This window comes from Gobio gobio (assembly GCF_949357685.1).
Source record: "Gobio gobio genome assembly, chromosome: 2".
Taxonomy (NCBI): Eukaryota; Metazoa; Chordata; class Actinopteri; order Cypriniformes; family Gobionidae; genus Gobio; species Gobio gobio.
Genome location: NC_137098.1, coordinates 48,608,027 through 48,630,621, shown reverse-complemented (window position 1 = coordinate 48,630,621; position 22,595 = coordinate 48,608,027). Strand labels below are relative to the sequence as shown.

Sequence of the window (22,595 nt, the reverse complement as noted above, 5' to 3'; positions counted from 1 at the left end):
TTTATATATAAGCTCATTTGGGAATGTGCCATTGTTCCCATAGGGTAAATAGGCCAAAAATATTATGCACGTGATTCATCCATTCTATGAACTGAAATAGCCTAAGTAGATATCATACGTCATTGTGACATGTCGTGTTCACATGCCCCTGCATGCAGTCTGAAAAATGGAAATAATAGGCCTAGGTTTTGAATGACACAGTTTAAAATGCCTACTGCACTTGCACTTAAAATTAACTCTTTCATGTAGGCTACTCTGCATTGACAGCTCTCGGGTGTGTAAACAAAGTAAAGGCTATGGGAGACCTATTTTGTGTTAATCTCTGTAACCGTTATTTTGTGCTTGTATCCCATGCCTTAATTTCCCCATATTTAAATGTATCTGCTTGCTAATGTAGAACCACAACCCCTAAATTTGTGTAGCCTACATTTTCAATTTATTGTGGTAATCAAATTAACAATAATTAGCCTATATCAACCACTTCATTTTAAAAAATTTAACTCGAAATGGTTAAAATATGCTATGCGAAACACGTTAAAAATGTTATAAACACACATTTTGAAAAAATAAATAAATACAAATAACGGAGTTATCTCTCTCTCTAGGATTTGTTTTTTCGTATGTGGGGAAGAAAACTCTTATATCTGTGTTAATGTGCATGTTGGACATTTGTAACGAATAACAGATGGGCCTATTCAACTGAGGAATAAGATCATATTTGTGAAGAAGTAGCCTACTTACATCCATCCTGGAGAAGCCTCCTTTCTCTGAGAGATGCGCAGACCTTCATTGGAGAGTGTATTGTGCTATAGCTTCAGTTTTTTCTTTTCTTTTTTTTTCTCGAAGTTTAATGAAATTGTTATATTATGTTTCTTCTGTAACGCCCCTGACACGGTTTTTCATGACAATGTTTTTGAATGTCAAAGACTTTGTCCTTTATTAAAAATAATCACAACATTTTCATGTAACAATAGACTTTGTTTAGGCTATATTAGGATACCAATATGCAATATGGCAACAACAATGCGTAGGCTAATTGCACTTTTTTAATTGGCCTAGCTTGACATTTTGAAATCCCACCTTGACATAGCTTAAGTCTCTTGATAGAATCACTGATAATGGTGCGTTTTTTTTATTTTTTAAATAAGGGATAGGGGTGTGAGAGAGGCACTGGTGACTGTGAGTAGCCTACGGAAGTTTAGTTTTGAATTGGTAAAATAATTAGTTGATTTCTATTTTTAATGTAATAATAGTTTGAAAATGCATTTTGATTAGGCCTATATTTTTATTCTTTGATTGTTGTGAATAAAAGGTTTTTTAAGTTAAAAAAAAAAATCTAAAATGCATAAACACACGAATCCAAAGTAGCCACCAATTCGGCAAAACGTAAAATAGTTACGGATGAGACCGTGTTCGATTTCGGGTTTGTGGTTAAACTTTTCAACCAGTAGATGTCACCCTGATAGTAGCCAAGTTTACTTCGACCTTAATAAGCCACTTGGCAAGATCAATCCCACGTTCCTATAGGTAGCGTAGGCCTATATAGTGTGAATCCAGGAACACAGCTCAAATCGCCTACCTTAAATCTTATTTTTTTGTGTTGCATTTTTCCATACCTTCCTGCAGCCAACCTCGCAGCATAGGCCACAAATTAAGATGTTTTCATATTGTTCTGAAACAACACGCACAGTTATCTGATCATGTCTAGGGAGTGAAATGAATCAATACTGGGTGCAGTGTGACTTGTTGCCCCCTAGTGACGCGTCTTAGTTCGGATTTACGCCTGACGTCACGTCTTGTGCATCAGACAGCTCTCTCTCTCTCAGCCCCTGTTCCTGTGTTTACACCCCTCTCCATCTCCTCACTCTGGACTGAAGTTGCGGGGCAGCCGGGAGCGGGCAGTAGGCTACTACCTTTTCTATCTTCTCTCTTTTCTCTCAAGCACTCTTCTCTTTAAAGCAACCTGTATGGTGGATATAATATTCAGCTCTTCTTTTTTGAATGATATGGGGGATCATTCCAAAAGTAAGTAAATCTGTAAAACTTTATTTCTAAATGTGAGCTTTTAAATGTGGTTAAATGTTGTTACAGTTGAAAATTGATTACGACTGAAAGAATTTCTTTCGTTGCTATAGCCTACTCATTCTGCAGCATCTGCCCTTCTTAAATAGCCGTCTTGATTTTGCACTAGCCCAATGTTAGTAGCTATTTACAAACTCGAAGATATGATTTTGATGTTTTTTGTGTAATGAGAAAACACTTGAAGCAGCCACTGACGCTCATGTATAAAAGCTCAAAACAATGTTTTTCCCCATGTGCAGAGAAGTCCGGACTTGCGATGTGTGTAGGCTGCGGCAGTCAAATCCATGACCAGTACATCCTGCGGGTCTCCCCCGACCTGGAGTGGCACGCAGCCTGTTTGAAATGTGTGGAGTGCAACCAATACCTGGACGAGACATGCACTTGCTTCGTACGGGACGGGAAAACGTATTGCAAGAGAGATTATGTAAGGTAGGTTTTTTTGTGGTTTGTTTCGAAAGAACAATGAATTATTTCTCAAAGTTGCTAATCAGATGTGTTTTCATGAAATAGTCTACCCCTATTTCCAATTATCAAAACATTTGGCTGTAGACTGTTAAATTAAATTAAAGTACATTAATGCGTGAATCTGTTTTTGTTTTTGCACATAATAATAGTTTTTCTTTCCTACGTCACACAGATTGTTCGGTATAAAATGCGCAAAATGCACTTTGGGCTTTAGCAGCAGTGATTTGGTCATGAGAGCTCGGGACAATGTGTATCACATCGAATGTTTCCGCTGCTCGGTGTGTAGCCGGCAGCTTTTGCCCGGGGATGAGTTCTCTGTCCGGGACGAGGAACTGCTGTGTCGAGCAGATCATGGTTTGGCTCTGGAGCGCGGATCAGGCGGCAGCCCTCTTAGTCCGGGAAACATCCACAGCAGAGGATTACATATGGCAGGTCAGCATAGCACAATTACAATCAACTGACTACAGTCATATTGGACACAATCATATAGGCAAATATAAATTATAGGTTATTAAAAACTTTAATTAATATTGCAATTAAAACGGTTAGAGCTTCTTTAAGGTCAGTTTTGCAACTGATGGCCCTCATCACATGGCCAAAGGCTAAACTGTATGTAATTATATTGGCTACTGTGGGAGGAATCGTGTAATGTTGTTACATAATAGCTAATTACAGGCTGATCCGCTTGATAACTTTGTTTATTCAACCACTGATAAGCCTGAGCGGGAGGGCCTTATGACCGAGCTGTACGAAACACTCCGGTCTTTAATGCATCTCTTTGCAAAATAAATCATATTTAATGCATTATATTATTGGTTAAATTAAACGTAAAATTGGAATTGAGTAGCCTATTTTTATCTTTCATAAACCCAGAGCTATACCATTCAGATTTCTATCTATCTATCTATCTATCTATCTATCTATCTATCTATCTATCTATCTATCTATCTATCTATCTATCTATCTATCTATCTATCTATCTATCTATCTATCTATCTATCTATCTATCTATCTATCTATCTATCTATCTATCTATCTATCTATCTATGACCATTCAGCTGTTCCAGATAATAATTTAGAATAACCTGGAATAATTTAACCAGTTCCAATCTTTCAATAACCACTGAAATAATTGTTTTGTTTAATAATATTCAATATGGAAATAGACTGTAACAATATAAAATTTTATTTTAAAAGCATTATTCTTCTTATTGACATGTATATTCACTATACACTCTAAAAAAAAAAGGTTCTATATTGCACCAAAAATGGTTCTTGGCTCGTAATCATAGGGGAACCTTTTTTAGTGCTATATAGCACCAATTTTGGTGCTTCAGTGGTTCTTCAGTGGTTCTTCAGAGGTTCTTCAGCGGTTCTTCAGAGGTTCTTCACCGGTTCTTTGACTAAGGTGCTATATAGCACCTCTGAAGAACCGCTGAAGAACCACTGAAGCACCAAAATTGGTGCTATATAGCACTAAAAAAGGTTCCCCTATGATTACGAGCCTTTTTTTTAGAGTGTATGCTTTATGTAGCCTATCCGTATAGGCTATTATTTTTAATTTAACATTTAAATTTCTTCTTTTTTTTTAAACACTTTCTTCAGCTGACCCGGTGTCGGTCCGACAAACTCCTCATCGGAACCACGTGCACAAGCAATCGGAGAAGACCACTCGGGTGAGGACGGTGTTAAACGAAAAGCAGCTACACACTTTACGGACGTGCTACAACGCAAACCCGCGGCCAGATGCGCTCATGAAGGAGCAGCTGGTGGAGATGACAGGCCTGAGCCCGCGGGTCATTCGAGTTTGGTTCCAAAACAAGCGCTGCAAGGATAAGAAGAGATCTATACTCATGAAACAGTTACAACAGCAACATGGCGATAAGACGGTAAGTGCACATTCAATGTGAGAAATTTACCATGTGCGAAAAAAAACATGATCCCTGACACTTGATATGATCCGAGATGATTTTAATTGGGTCTGTAATTCCACTGTAGGCTAGTGTTGACTGGAAGCAAATCACAGACTCCTCCTACTGTGTGTAGCTATAGTTTGGGGAATGTTTTAAACTCGAACTGTACCTAATGCAATGCATGAATAGTTTTATTTTATTCATCAAAAGGTTGGGGGGGAAATATTTAACTTTGTTTAATGATGCATTAGCCTATATCTCTTTGAAATGCCAATATGAAATGGCCTGTAGCTGTGTCCCCTCATCGCAGACTTTTTGGTTCAGAATCTGCAGGGTATGACGGGCACTGCGCTGGTTGCAGGCAGCCCAATAAGACATAACCCTTCAGTGCCAGGACACCCGCTGGAAGTGCAGACTTACCAACCACCCTGGAAAGCTCTCAGCGAATTTGCACTTCAGAGTGACTTAGATCAACCTGCCTTTCACCAGCTGGTGAGTCAATAAATACATTTTGCATTTGACGTTTTTCCTTTTTATGGTTTTCATAGGCTATTTTATACTGTATAAGGCACTATCAGACCGAGATTTTACTATTATTATGTCTAGCTTTTTATTTATTTCGAGTTAACTTTGCCTCTCTCTTTCAGGTGTCTTTCTCGGAATCCGGTTCTTTAGGAAATTCATCGGGCAGCGACGTGACCTCTCTTTCTTCACAGTTACCGGACACACCGAACAGCATGGTACCGAGCCCGGTGGAGACGTGAGAGCGACTGCTCGTCTGTTCCCCGGCTAATCATGAGAACAGCTCATATCACGGACGCGGGAAATTCCATTCCCATCACCGGACAGCCGCTATCAGACATATTGCAACAACCTGCACTAGGAACAGAGGAACCTTTTTTCCCCCAAAATACGTCACCAAATCCGTCGTGGGCCTGGGAGTGAATTGATGGAAAGTGAAACTCTGCAAAGTAGACCTACACTAAAAGAAGGGACCATGTTCACTCGAAATGGATATTCGTTATTCGTTATGATGACCGATTCCTTATCTGTGGTTTTTGGACATTTTTTTTTTGGAAAAAATATCTTTTCAAAAGACTCAATTTCAGAAGTTGGGATTTTTTTTCGTTGTGAAATTTAATGCAGATCATTTGTGTCTTTGAACAAAATTAAGTTATTGTTATTTATTGTCACATCAATTCGCAAATAAATAAATAAATCAGCACAGACAATTATTTTATTTATATTTGTAATTAAAATGCGTGTATAGCTCTAATAAAAAATGTTTAATTTGTAGGCTATAGAAAAATAAGAAACAGACAATGCTAATAGCCTAGCTAATAATAATAATCATAATATTGTTATGCCATTATTTTATATTAGAATTAAAACATCGATGAAGAAAACGCCGTTTATTAAAGTTCCCGTTACTTTTATAAAATGTCATTTGTTTTAGCAGAAAAATACATAAAAAGTATCATCAAACTCATAGGCTATTTGTTCAAATCAACTCATTAAATAAAACAATTAATAGCCTATATGGCTGTATGATAAATTACATAAATAAGCTCATTTGCCGAATAGGAAGATAGCTACCAAACTTATAAAGGTAAATCTGAGTTATTGTTCAGATTGATGTCTGTCGTTGTTTTTTTCGTGGTCAGATCGCTTAAACGGTTAGTCCTATTTTTCTTTGGCAAATGCACGTGTCTAGACAAATAGTCCAGGATCGGTTGAGCTTTCACAATAACAAATAGGCCTAATACATTCACAATAACAAATAATACATTCACAATAACAAATAATACATTCACAGACGCGGAGCGTGAAATGCGCAAATTTACCAAAGCACTAAGAAAAGTTTGCACAGGAAATTGAACTAAATATTGCTTATTGTTATGCCAATGAAATGATTGTGTTATTCGTTAACGACCCCTATTTTATTTTATACGCGAATTAACCTAAAAGTTGAACGCTGTTAGCTTAGGGCACGGTGATTTTATTGATTCACTAATTGAGTGCTTAGAAACTAATTGTGAGTTTTGTGGCTGAAAATATGGCTGAAAATTTAAAGGACTTTTTTCCTAAAAAATAATGCATCAGTGTTGTCACGCTAGCAATACAACCAATCAAAACATGAGAAGACAGACTTGAACAGTTATTGATATACCTGACAGATTTGGGTTTGTTACTTAGTTCAAATCTTTCTTATTAAATTAAATGTTGCACATAATCTAAAAGATGCAAAACAAAAATCGACTAAATAATATATAGTAATAATAATATAATAGCTAGGCTTCAGGTGCTATTGATGCAAATAGACAAATATACACAAACCAATGCACACAAAGCTCCCTAGCACTTCTTTTGCTTGTTTTTGGTGAGCTAATCAATCAGCCAGAGACAGAAAGAAAGCAAGGCATTCAAAGATGAAGCTGTGTAAGATTTTGAGATAGCCTACTCTGAATGTGATTCTCATCTACAAGGTTTTGTAACCCATTTGCAACTACATTTAGTGCTGACCAATTGTCAACGGATCATCCATGAGAGGTTTTAAATGGGGTCTAGGCGTCTAGCTGTGTTGTCAATTTCACAGATTCTATTTAGCACTGAAATAGTTTTCTGACATTTCTTTTAATAACTGTGTGTGTGTTCACATGGACCTTACAGCAACATTTTAACCTATTTCTTGCAATAGAACTATAAATCAAGCAACCCCACCCATCTGAAGACATACTAAAAATCATGAATTCCCATTAGAAGAATAAACACACGCAAGGACACCGCTAGCTGGCCAATATGGATGGACACGCATACACACACATCCCATTAAAGGCATGGAGGGAGGTCAAAGCCACCCACTCTATACAATAACAGACTATAAAACAGAGTTCACGGTGGCTACAGTATTCAAGCATACTCTGTCATTCAGTCTTGAAATACAAGCATCTGGCATTTGAGGGAAAGAGATGTCTACGAAGTGGCTCTGCAGAATAATATAATGCCTCTGCATAATCCAAGATACAGAAATAGCTACACAGTTTGGAAGCTTCCTTCATATGTGGGCCGGATCAGATCAGACAGTGGGATTTTGGTCACACACAGGTACGGGTGCAGAGCTCGGGCCAAATGAAAGAAGATGGTGGGGGTGAAGCGCTGTGACCATGGCTCCATAAATAACTAGGATTTATTAGATCTTAAAAACACTTTTAACAATACCGACCCTAATGCATTCTATGTTTGATAATGCACTCAGGGCCTTAAGAGTGGGATAAACAGACCTATAACTCATGTTTTTTATCATTCCAGCATGAGGAGAACACAGAATGTGTTCTACAGCAGCGTTCAAAGGGTCAGCGCAATATTGCTTTCAAATTAATGCATGGCTACCATCACAGCAAACAAACCATCCTCAAACTGGAGCCAGTCTCTTCAATTTTGCCAGCAATTGTTCAATATTTTATGTAAATATTTGTGCTAGATATTCACTTTTGTTTTAAAATGTTGCTAAACAACAAAAACATCAAAATAACGGAAGAGTTTACACCAATCTTTTTGACAACTTTCTAATGAAATTATACATCCAAAAACATTGAGTAACAGGAACTTAATAATTTGAGTAACCAAGTTTACAATAAAATTAAATTGTTCCAGTTAATTTCAACATACTTTAGTGGTGGCCCTACACTGTAAAAAAATAAAAAACGGAAAATGTACTGGTAATTTTCTGCCAGGACATTATCCAGTAATTTTACAGAAATATCCGTTAACCCTTAAAACACAAACTAATGCATTTTGTAATTCAAAATACAGGTAAAACACCTATAAAAAAACTTCATATTTATACAGTACATTATGCTTTTTTTACAGTGTAGAACCAATTAATCTTATAGTTTCAGTTCAAATGAACAACTAGCATTAAACAAATGCCTAATGTAAATCATTTAACGTGTATATTTAACCATGAGCACTCTTCAGCATGCTAACCACAAAAACTTCTATAACATAAAACTCTTTAAAATGGGAAAATTTTAGTAAAGGGAAATAACTCTTTCCCTTTATTAAAACACATGAAATAAAATTTAATTTCAACAATTATTATCCTTATCCAGTACTAAACAAAGCATGCTGGGAACTTGAAATACACAACCACTACAACTTATTATTAATGCAGAAATTTCAGTTGAAATTACACACAATATTAAGTTGATGTAATTATCAACATTATGTCAAAAGAACTCATCAAAATAATGTTTGCAACAATATATATTACTAGCAACCATGGATTTATTTAGGTTTTGGTAATAGGTCCCCTGAATTTCTTTTTAGAGTGATGTACAGCAGTGAAATCGGCAAGCCAAAGATTTTAGCTGACATAAAAAACCTAAACTTAAAAGGAAATGAAATATGTCATTTCAATTTGGATGAACAATATTCCTTTGACTAATCACTCCTTTAGAGGCACAGTTCATCAAACACAACAACAGTTTTTTAATGAACAGCAATATATTATTCTACAGCTGTCACTGGGTGTAGCCTGAGTGACTGAGCATTTCATGTGAGTGTAAAAAGAGCAGCCTATGTGGGTGAATCATCTTAATCTGATGATGTTCCTGGCTGCGTTTAATTCACATATTTATATATATATATTGAGGGGGAATGAATCAAGGGTTATGTTCTGTGCCAAAGTGCTCTCAAAGGATAATGTGAGGTGGAATAAATCATAAATACAGCATGAAAATCAGGAAATTAATGTCTTTTCAGAATATTAAAAACTAACATTGATGATGTACAAGGTAATGATTCTCCTTAGGGTATTTTGAGGACTTCATAATTATAGGGCTAGAATATGTACATCAAAGAGGACGTGGAACATAAAAGAAAACATTCTGAAGAACTGCTTGTCCTTACAATAAAAGTCAGAGGGTTACCAAAAAAAACAAAAAAAACACGTGATTATATTTTGTGTTCAACAGAAGATAATCATTCAGGTTTGAAACTGAGAGGGAGTAAATGTTTACAGGATTTTTAGGATACAGGATGTTTCTTGCTATAGATGGTACATCATCATTGTCCCATGCATGGTCCTGACATTATACCACACACACACACACAGACACTGAATGAATGGGTTGTGTCAGAGGCTGGCCTTGGGGTCAGCGTTGCTTTCTTGTGCCAAAACTGTTTATGTTATCCTAGGGGAGAAGAAAGAGGCCGAACATGTTCCCTGCCAAACATTTATCCTGTCTCAAGCCTGCACCCAACACATACCAGGAGCCACCGACTGAAGCTGCCCTTAACATCAAACATCAGAGAAGGGCACTCGTAAAATCCCCTGCGTGCTGAACTTCGCCCAGGAAAAGAAAACAGAACACTAGCAGTGAGACAATGCTCTGAAATGAAAATGGCACAATAAATAAGAGGTTGTGCATCCTTGTTCAAGAATAATTTGTTAAACGCACACTCTCTTCTACAGTTGCTGACAGGTAAGCTTTCCATGTGGCTGACATGATGACAGGGTGTTTTAGATGCTCAGATTAATTTGGAAAGAATGTCTGAAGCATTTGAAAGCGAAATAATATGGTATTTAACTAATACAAATAATCTTTTCTTTATAATAATGTTATTTCAAAATCATCTGACTGATTTCAGTAGTATGAATATGGAACAGCACACATTCCTCATTCGATTGTTCCGACCTGAGAGAGCTTGAACAGATTAATCTTGCTTAAGCTCTCTTAGTTTAATCACAATTGCTAACGGTTTTACAATGACAGCTGTCAGTGTGAAAACCTTGTCCCAAGATGTTTTTGCTTCATTTTGGACACAGGAGGACCACCTCTCATCGAGGAGCATTAAGTGGGACTTAAATATGCCATGGAGGGATATATAAAAGATTTTTAAATAAATATGGTGGGTAACAAGATTAATTTGAAGCGAGGGTTTACAGATTACAATGCAAGCGTGAGAATGTGTTTATATATTGACCTACACTGTACATGACGTGAGAACAGTTAGCCATGTTTGTACGTTAGCATGGACTCACTAACTTTAATTGTAATTTAATGAGAGTATGACAATGAGAAAATTAACGGATTGGGGTTGAATCTTTAGGGAACCAGTTTACTGCGCCTGCCACACAGCTTAATCTAAAGCAGACATTTTGCTTTGTCTTGTTTGGGTTTAGGAAATGGAATAAAATAAATACATTCCATTGCCCATCCTCCCAGGATACCTGGAATCAGTGTTACAAGTACCCCAGGCACATGGTTTTACCATTTTTGTAGCATAAGCACCATCAAACCGATGAGAGCTTCGGATCTTCCAATGTTTCTACATGGCACTGAAACCTAAAGATGTCCGAGTTCCGGTCCCGTGCAACGGATACTCAACTGCCATTGGCTCATCTGCATTCAAGGGGAGGGGCTTACCGATAGGGCAATTCCCCCATTTATTACTAATTATGCAAATGGATGGAATGCACCAAATGTTTAAACTAGTGAGAAAAGACGCTCCAAAAAAATTATTCTAGCTCTTTTCTCAGTTTATTTAAATAAAATAATTTGAAACAACACAAATCTTTAGTTTTTTACTTAATTGTCATTTACATTCAACTGAATTACGTTAAATGAAATGAAATTTGTAAAATGTTAAGTTAACACAAACCATTTGTGTTGGGACTACATGATCTAATTCATTTAGCATTGACTGAAACTGGGCAGTGAATTTCTAGTTCCCAGCATGCTTTGCATAGGGATGGATCACGAGAGTAAATGTTGAAATTAAGTGCTGTGCAATGGGTTTTTAGTAAAGGGAAAGACCAGTTAATGTTTGATGTTCAGTTATATTTGACATTTAAAAGAGTTTATGTTATGTACATTTTTGAGGTTACCATTATCGTAAACCACAACGGTGGTTAGGCTGTGGGTGGCTACGTGAAATAAGCTAACACCAGTGATGAGACGTTTTTTTACTTGATCAATATTTGCATGCTACAAATGTTACACTTGGCATATGAACAAGTGTTGTGTTGGCTATTCGTTGTTATAGACATAAATAAAATAAATTAGTTTGAGGGTCAGCACATCATTTTCACAGTCTACATATGCTCATCAGTTCTACCCCTTGCAATCAAACGATCATGGAACAAGTATGTGTGCACAACAGCTACCTACAACCTAACCACAAGCTCAACTCTTCACCACAATGATAACCAAAAAAAAAAAAAAGAATATATATATATTCTACAAACTATTGTAAATGTTCAAAATAACTAAACATTAAACTCTTAAACTCTAGCAGGTCTTTCCATTTTCTTAAAAATACAGAAAAATCACGCAACTCTACACAAAGGCATCAGTCTGAACAGCAACAGCACTAGTTGGCTCAACAAGAGTGAATGATGTTCAGGAAACATTCACAGAATACGTCAAATGAAACTGGTGTGATCTCATTCACTTAGGATGAATTTTACTCATCAGTGCAATTAACCCAGTTGAAGTTCAAATAAATCAGTTCAACTGTGTGGAAATAGGTGTCATAATTGTATTAAGTTAGACCAACAAGCTATTTTTTTGAGTGAGCATGAATGCCATTAAACGTCCTGAGAAGACTAGGCTCTAGTAGAAACGGTCATAATCTTAATCTGGGCCTAAACCAGAGAGCCATGGAAGGTTTTTTAACAGACCGTCTCTTTGCTGCAGACTGTGGAAGTGTATTAGATAAGAGGCCGTCTTGTTCTCAGATGAAAGCTAAACTCGCTTCCCAGAGCACAGAAAATGAGCTCTAATAAACTCATTAAGTAATTAGTCTCCGTCATTAAAACCCTAAAACCGTCAATGTAGTTTGAGTCAGACACTCAGCATACATAAACACAGATGTGTTTATTCAGTGTTTAGAGGAGCCAGTCAAGATCATGGCCAATATGCATGGCTTTAATACAAGCCTTTGATTTCAGTTGAGCAAGCTTCCACCGCTAATACCCACTTCCTCTTCTAAATGCCATAGGTATGTGTTACCTAGCCGAGTGCAGTGCCCTGAGGAAAGGACCTAAGTGTTGATACTGTGAGCGAACGGGATGCTGGGAGAGGTTGCTGGTCACACTTCACGCTTTGCTGGATTCACTGAGACTGGTATTAGATAACGTGTCACTGCCAAGTACCTGTCGGTACCGCATGGCTAACGGAGGACAGAGTGCTCTTTATGTAAAGATTAAGACTTCGGGTATTGCCTCCTGAAAAAGAAACATAAAGATTTTACTTTTAGCAAGCACTAAAGCTCAGTTTTAAATCAATGCTGTTTGCTTGAAATTTCTATTTAAAGTCTGACAAAAAAATGCATCATGGTTTCCACAAAAATAAGCAGCGGTTTTCAACATTGATAATAATTAGAAATGTTTCTTAAGCACCAAATCAGCAAATAAGAATGATTTCTAAAGGATCATGTGACTGAATAATGGTGCTGAAAATTCAGCATTGCTATCACAGGAATAAATTACAAAATATATTAATATAGAACACAGTTATTTTAAATTGCCATAATATTTCACAATATTGCTGTTTTTGCTGTACTTTTGATCAAATAAATGCAGTCTTAGTGAACATAAGAGACTTAAAGTGCCCCATTATACTATTTTAAAGGTTCCCAATGTTATTTTGGAGGTCTCCTACAACAGTTTTACTGGCATCAAAGGTCAAAAAACACTTTAATTTCCTCATAATATACATGGCACATCACCACATTGTTCAGGGATTCTCAAACGACTTGTCAGTAGATTCAGTGTCTCTAAACCCCTCCTTTCCGTGAGCCTACTTTGCTCTGATTGGCCAGATGAACCAGTCTGTTGTGAATGATGTCGGAAACAAAACACCCATTACCAACTGAATTTTAGCTCCGGATGCTTCATAAATCCTCAGCGATTGTAAAGATAGTAACAATGCCATAAATTTTACCATACCAATTTGAGCGTGAGTCCGATGATGAAACTTTGGAAAAACTAGTTATTCAACCCAAACCTCCATCACAAGGATGACTTGAGCAGGACATTTCTCAGTGATACGCTCCTCAGTTTGATGTTCATGAGATGTTGCAACTGTAATTCCTCACCATCTGCATTAACAAGTATATGTCCATCGACAAACCAATGTGTATATTTCTAATTTATTGCGATGCACATGGGAACTGTATCATTAACTGTATCAATAACAGCGCATACGCTAGCCGAGCACTAAGGTGAATGACTGATGTAACATTAAAGTTTGTAAAACAAATCTTGCTCCATCCTTTATCATTACTCAAAGTAGTAAGAACAACAGACAATCTGTATTAATGGACACAGTTTTAAATAATAGTGGCCCACAGTTGATTAGCAGAAGTATTTCGGTAAGACAGTAATAAAGTGAATTAGACGTTTAGCATAAACAATATAAAACACAAAACTATGTATTTTGAACATAGTAACAAAAAATATATACATCAATAATTACTCATACTTACAGGTTGTGATTTAGAGGAGCAAGTTGGTCCAAATAAAGTAGGTACTGTCCCATCTTTAATGGATAAGCATTTGTAAAGCCCATTTAGACCGTCCAGAGATTTGAGAAGCAAGCGTCAAAATTTTATGCTGCGGTTATACCGCAGTGGTAATTTTACCACTGACTCTTCACTTCCTAAATTTGTAACAAAATTTATTTTGCAGCGCAGAAAACGGCGTCTTCTTAACATGTACACAACACAAACCAGCTACAGTGTTTGAGGGCGGGTCAATGAAGACCACAGACGGGCATTATGCAAATGAGTTACCGTGTTACGTATGCAGGTCACGGAAGTGAGACTGCAATTACTGATGACTCATATAGGCGGTTCACAGTCAATTCTTTATTTTGGGAGACAATAACTTTATTTATCATGGACTTTCGACTTTACAACTTTGCATACCGTTTACATTCACACTCACAGACAGTTATACACTGCATGCAAGGTAATATTCGAAAAAGCATAATAGGGGCACTTTAACATAAGATTTAACCTAACCATAACCCCAAACTTTTGGGAGACTTTTGCTACTTACATAAATGCACATTTTGCAATGCAAAAAATACATGATATAAATGTTATCAGAAGAGAGAAATCATGTTGCTTAAGTGTTTCCTTTCACTATTGTCAGACAAACCAACAGACCAACTAACAAATCAAGACAGTTCTAAAAGGTTTGAAAATAGATGCAGCCAATAAAAGAGTCAGCAACTAGTTCAGTTTACTTCTCCTTGATGGAAGACAGGCAGCCAGTGACATGCAGCTGGACTACATGACATCACCAATACAACAGACAGCAGCTGTAGTCAATACTCTCAGAAAGCACTCAGCACACTTGTGCAGTACATCACAAACTTGGAGGGAGGAAACAATTTACATAAACGCATTATTTGAAGTGTTCACACACTTTTCATTACAAGAAAGCAACTTGTGTACAATTAAACTTTCGAAACTCCTTCTGATCATTGTCACTCAATAAATTTACACTACATTTGAAAGTTTAGATTCTCAGGGCAAGAGGTGACCTCCAAAACCTTTACAGAGGAATCCATGGGAATTGTCGCCACAATAGAGGACTCGACATTTGATAGCTTCCTTTTCAGCATAAGCCAACTGCACAAGTGCATCATGGGAGCAACGGTTAATTTGTCTTTGAATGACAGGTCAAGAGAGCTTATTCTCTCTCCGCCCACGTCGTAACAAATCACGGCTAATTGGGTTATTAAAAGGTCTCAGGCTCTCCCAGGGTCCTACAACAACTGGATGGAAGTGCATATACATCTCAGAACATTCATTCACACCAACTGAACGAAAAAACAAAGGGAATTAGACAGAATCTAAAAAAAATTAAGAGAAAGAGAACATATAAGATGCTAATCTTAAACTTCAAGCTAATTCACATGAATGGGTTTTTTTGTTGTTAGTTTGTTGTTAACCATGGACCAAACTGTAAAAACTGCACAAAAAATTGCATTGCATCCCTAAATAGACCAATTTATATGACCTTGGATCAGTCAAGCACATTGAGAGTTTCTAGTTACATGGTTGCCATTATTTTACTTTATAACCATGATTTTTTTCAGCATTAACAACGAAACTCCAGCTACACTCTGGCACAAAACAACTTTTAAAAAAAAAGTCTGGCATTCCCCACAGGTCTGAGGGTACGGATTCTGACAACATGACTACAGTGTAGACAGCTCTGAGCGGCAGAATGGCAGTACAGCCTGATGATTGTAATGTGGCCAAACCCATCAAACCACAGCCTGTACCTCAACACTGTTTCTGACCTGACATGTCAGAGCTTTTGAGTAGCAATTTGGGAAAGTGACAGGCTTCTGCTTCTCTTATTACAGGTCAACTATCTGCAGTTGACTTGGTGCAGTTCCAAGACATGTGCGCTCGCACACACACACATGTATGCACAAAAACACACATACACTCACACGCTGTTGCATTCCTTCAGGCTTGCTGTCAGAGTTCACATCCGATAGTGTTAGGCTCACTCAAGCGAACTCTACCTTGGACTCTCTCCGCAGTGGGTGTAGTTCTGATGGCTGGCAGCCACTTAACAACGGCCATATTGTTCATCTTCCAGTAATTCTGCCTTATCTTGTAGTGGTGGGATTCAGTTTCACAGTGGCTTCTCACTGAGAGGCTGGGCCTGTGTGTGTGTGAAAGAGAGAGGCAGAGAGATGGAGACGAAGCCAGTGTACATATGTATGTGTTAACGGATGAGATTAATAAGTGTGAAAAGTGGAGTGCTGATCGGAAGCCATTCGCAAACAAGGTGCAACAGCAGCCAATGAGGAAATAAAGCCTCTTTATTTATGCACGCGTACAAGGAGGAAGCCAGCGTTACCTAATAAATACCAGCCATATAAAAAATAACACTGACAACATAGTAAAGAAACCATAATGAATGCAACTATGAATACATTCAACTGAAAATGTGAATATATGAAAAATATTTATACCATTTGCAGCAAATGTTACACACTTACTTTTTTTTTATTTAAAACAATATAAGATTAAATTTAATGACTGTAATGAAAATGAAAATGTGATGTGGTGTAACCAGGTAAAAAGTAGTAACATATTTTTCTAGCACCACCTTGGAAATTCACCATATTTTCTAAATGCATTATAGATCTTTTTGTAAATGATGGAGTATACTGGACTTTAGTCCACTTAAACCATCGCCCCCGCAAGCTCACTGTTATGGTTATGTTTACTTTCATCATCTTGTCTTGTGAAGTATCAAAGTTTCATAACCATGCTCTGTTTTTGTTGCCTTCGCGTGCTATCAGAAATGTCCAACTTCCCACTTGTGAAGTTGTGATTACGAGCTTGTTGCATTCAAGTGCTTTGTTGCCAGAAAGAACAGGAATAATGGAGGACACCAGGTTTATGCTTGCCTATTTATTGGCTTTTAAAGCCAAAATAACATTTAGTGTCTCATTCATTGACAACCATACAAACATTGCTGGTTGAAAGTCTCCTCGTATCCTGATAGCAATCACTTTGTCATTTTTATAAATATATATAGTCTGTGGAAGGCGTAGGACCATAAAATGTTTGTTCAGTCATTGCATTCAGTCCGAATAAAATGATAGCATGTGTTCCCTATCAGTCAACGTGTGTTTGAATACCACTGCGCAGCCTGTTCACACAGACATCATACATCATCAGCGCTTTCACATCCGCTGTGCAGACGTCCAGCGAGAATGGCAGGCAAACAGTTGTTTACGTTTGTTATTGTACCTCTGTTACTCGCTGTACTGTAAAGCTTTCTCACCGGTGAATACACATGTAATCCAATAATGTTGTCTCTGGTCGTCTTGCTTCTGGTCTGCACGTTCATGTGTTTTGGAGGAGGCATGGCTTTGGACGGCGATTTGCAGTGAGTACCACTTGGAGGGTGGGATCCTATGCTTTCAATGCTAGCAGGCTAAAATTAGCATTTCCAAGATCAGAACTCGGGAATTTCGGAATCAGAATTATCCCTCAGAGTCCCAGTGGTAAATTCAACATATCCAATTTTTAACTAGGAAACTCGTATTTATGATAATTCCGATAGCATGTGAAGGCAGCATTAGTTTCCTTGTCATGGTTTTTCCTGTCACTGTTTCATCCGAGTTCTAGTTGTAGTTTGCTAACATGGTTTCTGATTAGTTGCACACCTTTTCCCTGTCTCTTTGATTGCCATCTACTGTGTATTTAGGACCTAAGTTTCCTCACTTCTGTGTTTGACAATAAAAGTTATGGTAGATGTGCCTTGTGCAGTGTTCTCGCACTTTGTGTTTCATCGGTCATTCTGCGGCACGCCACGCACGTACACGTATCTGTGAAGCTCGCGTTCATTGGTCTCCATTTTCGAGTGCAATGCCCACATCTTATATTTCAATCTTGAACCAATGCATAGAACCAGGTACTGGCCTTCATTCAGATGTCATAACACATAAGAAAATATGTGTTGCTACTGTTTCATCGTGATTTTAATCATTAAACACAAAGTTTTTAAATAGGTAAAAAGTTTTAATACAAATATAATTAATTAATATTCATAAATCTCATTACATTTTAAAACCTCAACTCTATATCATAATTTCTACTTTGATACTATTTACTTTGTCCATTTTTCCCCAAAAATTATTTTAAAACTGCTTCGCAGAATTTTTTCGTAAGAAATCTCAATTGATTAAGTGCCAAACTAATGAATATGATTTTCTTTTAACACATTCCATGTAAAAAATACATTGTATAAATATCATTGTATAAATGCCTAGTTCTGCCATGAAACTCTAGAAGGTGCAGGCTGATGGGTCCTTAACAAGCTGATGATAATTACTGTGTTATTGGCACAGCTGATTGGTCCATGTTGCATCTGCAGCCAATGAGCTTGCTGCTCAACATATAAATGGCAGGTTACCATTCTCTATAGCAGTTTGCAGCACGCTTTCAGAGTTTGTCTAAAACCCTTCACCTTCCCCAGCTCCACCTGTATAGATCTGCTATGAGATAATTGATATATGCTAATTGTGCAGCAGCAGCATGTCTTACACGCGTGTTGTGTATGTATTGGCAGTAGCAAGTTACTGTACTTGCTCTGCAGCTTCAATAATAATAATCAACAGCAGCAGCAATCTACAACAACAGAAATACTCAACAGCAGCAATACAGCAGAAGCGTAGCAGATCTATTCCACCAAGACCAAATACATTAACATTGTCATATCCAATACCATGCTAAAAATCTTCCCAAGAATTGTCATGATAGAAATCTAAATACACCTCTCCAGTGGTAGTCCAAAAGAGCTCTTAACATTTAGATTTCCCTCAAGATCCTTTTTAGTAAATCACTAGCTACAATATGTTGTTTTCAAATGAATACTGTACCCTTTGTATATTTAGTCTGCATTTCTTTGTGATTTTGTGTAATTTTTGTATAATGCGCATTAAGAAGGCTCTCAGCATGAATGTCAGAGAATATCTGTGCCTGTCACTTCAGGAAGGTGTATTTGTGTTTGTTCAAAGTTTGTTGAGTAAACTCTCTGTTTCCTGTCTGCAGATCTTTCTTGCTCAGTGCTGCTTCCCGCTGGTGTGTACACATAAATACATGAGTATGCCGGGGGATGTGTGGAGTACAAATATTTCACACACTCACATGTATACAGTTAGACAAAAATCTCTTTCTTCTAAAATGTGACAGAGTGTTTCTCAATGATTATGCATCTTAAATGAATCTGATCTCGAATAAGCTCAAAGAATACAATATTTGTGCGAGCATCGTTATGTGATGAGGAAAAAAAGTGAGTTTGAATTCAAGTATGTATAACTGTCCAAGGTAGATATAGAATTTACTGGCACCAAACCTCAGTCTGTGTGTGTGTGTGTGTGTGTGTGTGTGTGTGTGTGTGTGTGTGTGTGTGTGTGTGTGTGTGTGTGTGTGTGTGTGTGTGTGTGTGTGTGTGTGTGTGTGTGTGTGTGTGTGTGTGTGTGTGTGTGTGTGTGGATAAGGGACTACCTGTAGACGGGGTGCCCCCCTCGACTGAAAGTTAAGCTGACCTGCATTGTTCTGGGAGGGAAGAACAGGAGTTCCAGTCAAAAGCAGCCAAGCGGAGAAGGGGATCACATTGCCCCAACAGAGAGAAGAGATTTACTCCTGGCATCTCTCTTTCACTCCATCACTGGCTTTCTCTGTCTCCCCATACCATCTCTTGTTCTACGATTTCTTCTTTTCCAAGTCTTTGCTACTCTCTATTTTCAGGGTTAAATGAAACCAAGGAATTAAAAACATGAGCAACGTCATGCATTGAGAATTCAAACTGCAATCAATATTTCAGCAAATATGGATTAATGTGTATTTTAGAATTCATATTACACATCCGCAATACATCATTCATCATAAAATGTTAAACCATCATTACCAGGAAGTGTCAATTTTATTTTATTATCATTGAGATATTATTATATATTTTTTTGTATTTTGAATATTTTTTTATTTTTTTTAAATCAACCTTTATTGTTATTTTTATTCGTTGTTTATTTTGTTTTTAAATATTTTTTATTTTGGTTTTATTTTTAGATTAGTCTAAGTAATAGAGTTAAACCAAATAAAAGTGATATTGCTTTGGCAACTAGCTTTTTATTTTTTTTTGTTTTGTTTAACTGTAAGCTACCCTTATTAAGAGTGTCCAATAAACAATCAGGATTGTTCTACCTCAAAGAAAGGAAGAAAAAGAAAGAAAGAAAGAAAGAAAGAAAGAAAGAAAGAAAGAAAGAAAGAAAGAAAGAAAGAAAGAAAGAAAGAAAGAATGAAAAGAAAGAACGAAAAGAAAGAAAGAACGAAAAGAAAGAAAGAAAGAAAAAAGCTTGCTGACAGGTAGCTTGATTGAGGTTCAACACACTCCGGTCATGGGCCAGCTAAACAAAATATTTCATGTGAGATCCCTGATGGTCCAACTGTGAAGCACAAAAGAAGCATGTAGCAGCACTGACATATGAGGAGATGAATGGTGGTGCCGAAATATTAGAAGCGATTGAGTCAATAGGGAGATGCTCATATCTCAAATATGCCTTTTGTTTGGTGAAGGACTCCCTGTCTGTGTGTCTGTCTGTGTGTGCATCTGCCAAGACGTCTTAGAGATGGAATATATTGTTTTAGTCTGAGACCACAGAGTCATAGCTGCATGAATGAGTTGTGATGGAGTGTGTGTGTGTGTGTGTGTGTGTGTGTGTGTGTGTGTGTGTGTGTGTGTGTGTGTGTGTGTGTGTGTGTGTGTGTGTGTGTGCTCCCGTCTCTCGTTCTCTTACTGTAATTTGACACAACGGAGAAAGAAAAAAGCACAACATATTGCAGACAACTAATCAATAACATACCACAGTGTACTACAATAAAAATCAAATGCCTTTTGGTTTATGTTAGTAAGAGAGCTAATTGTTACAATCACGAGACTGGTCGTGCGATTTCAGAATGTTGACCTGCTCCACGTAAAATAAAACAGCTCTTATTAGGCTACTGATAGGCTATGTCTGGATCCTGCATAGGTTTAGTGAACATGATTTTAAACATATTTTCAAAAGCACTATTCATTTCTTTATGTATGAAATGTTTGATGAGGAAAAAATGACTGAGTGCACCTTTACGATGATTGGCTGTAAATATTTACTTTAATTTCTAAACTGAATTTTCTCCAGTCTGTTCTGGCAGCTTACCTTCTTGCAATGTTGATTCTGTGAAAGCAAATTCCTGTAACAAACACTACAAATGAAAGCAAATTCCTGTAACAAACACTACAAAAACACTCTCTGAACTTGTGAAACAGTGCGTCCTCAGCCACTTGAGAGAATAAACACAAGCCTCACAGTGCCGCTGCCACCTAGTGGATTCCAGCTTTACACTTTTTGGCAAGAATCTCCCTGACGCCAGTTCCCAAACACATCTTATAACAGTAGTGACGTTACTCAACTAAAGACAGGATACTGTTACAAACGTGGGCAAGTTTTTAACTTGAAAGTGTGAGGGTGTCACCTCAAGTGGATAAACAGTAGTTTGGTTTTTAAATTGTGAGGCAAAGTGTGTGCTGTGATAATCAATAGGCCTACACATTTCTCAATGAGGTGGGGCTTATGTTTATTTAACCGGATCTGTAATGATAGCCTCGACTGATCGACTAAGACTTTTTAAAATAAATGTTCCTAGCTTGAGGACTAAGAATTTTGCTAAATAATAATTTTTCAAATAAATTCTGTTCTTCTGAGCTTTCTATTAATTAAAGAATCATTAAAAAAAATTCACAATGATTTCTGAAGGATTGTGTGGCACTGAGGACTGCTGAATATTCAGCTTTTCCATAACAGGAATAAATAACATTTTAAAATATAATTAAATAGAAACCATTTATGCTTTTTTGAATATTGGGCTACCTTTCATCCAGTATATAATAGCTGTCTGTGAATGTAAACGGTCTGCAATGTTGTAAAGTCGAAGGTGCACGATAAATAAAGTTATTGTCTCCCAAAATAAAGAATTGACTGCCTAAACGAGTCATCAGTAATTCCAGTCTCACTTCCGTGACCTGCATACGTAACGCGGTAAAACATTTGCATAATGCCAGTCTGTGGTCTTCATTGGCTGCCCGTGAACAACTTTGACCCGCCCTCAAACACTGTAGCTGGTTCATGTTGTGTACATGTCAAGAAGAAGTTTTCTGCGCTGCAAAAGCAAATTCTCTTTGTATGCACTTACAAAATTAGGATGTGAAGAGTCGGTGGTTAAAATTACCACCGCAATATAACAGCAGCATAACCTTTTTTACACTTCTACAATCAATTCTTCGTGAGGTCTAAATGGGATTTACAAAACTCTTATCCATTAAAGGTGGGGTAAGCGATATTTGAAAAACGCTGTTTGAAAGTTGGTCGAACTGACACAACAACAAATGTAGCCAATCAGCATTGGTATGATGGTGGAGGAGAGAGAATGAGCAAGAGGGAGATTGAAGAAAGACTGTTGAGAGAGCGATGCCTGAGAGACAATACAAAAAGAGAAAAGCTCATAAGAATATCACTGGAAATTGAAGGGTTATGATCAGGAAAG

General features: G+C 37.2%; 1 protein-coding gene across 1 annotated transcript; it reads left to right on the top strand.

The window, feature by feature from the left end:
- The first annotated feature begins 1,869 nt into the window (after positions 1-1,869).
- isl2b (ISL LIM homeobox 2b) lies at positions 1,870-5,690 on the top strand. The gene is made up of 6 exons (XM_079845878.1): positions 1,870-2,025; positions 2,322-2,511; positions 2,720-2,979; positions 4,153-4,436; positions 4,785-4,952; positions 5,108-5,690. The coding sequence occupies exons 1-6, from the start codon at positions 1,968-1,970 to the stop codon at positions 5,222-5,224; spliced, it is 1,077 nt and encodes a 358-aa protein (XP_079702004.1). The 5' UTR covers positions 1,870-1,967; the 3' UTR covers positions 5,225-5,690.
- Positions 5,691-22,595: the final 16,905 nt, after the last annotated feature.

What these genes read in the sequence shown, in the direction of transcription:
- isl2b (XM_079845878.1), top strand. Translation starts at nt 1,968, where the DNA reads ATGGTGGATATAATATTCAGCTCTTCTTTTTTGAATGATATGGGGGAT. An exon ending in TGCAAGAGAGATTATGTAAG is followed by an intron (nt 2,512 to 2,719) that starts GTAGGTTTTTTT and finishes TACGTCACACAG; the next exon opens with ATTGTTCGGTATAAAATGCG. An exon ending in AGCAACATGGCGATAAGACG is followed by an intron (nt 4,437 to 4,784) that starts GTAAGTGCACAT and finishes TTTTTGGTTCAG; the next exon opens with AATCTGCAGGGTATGACGGG.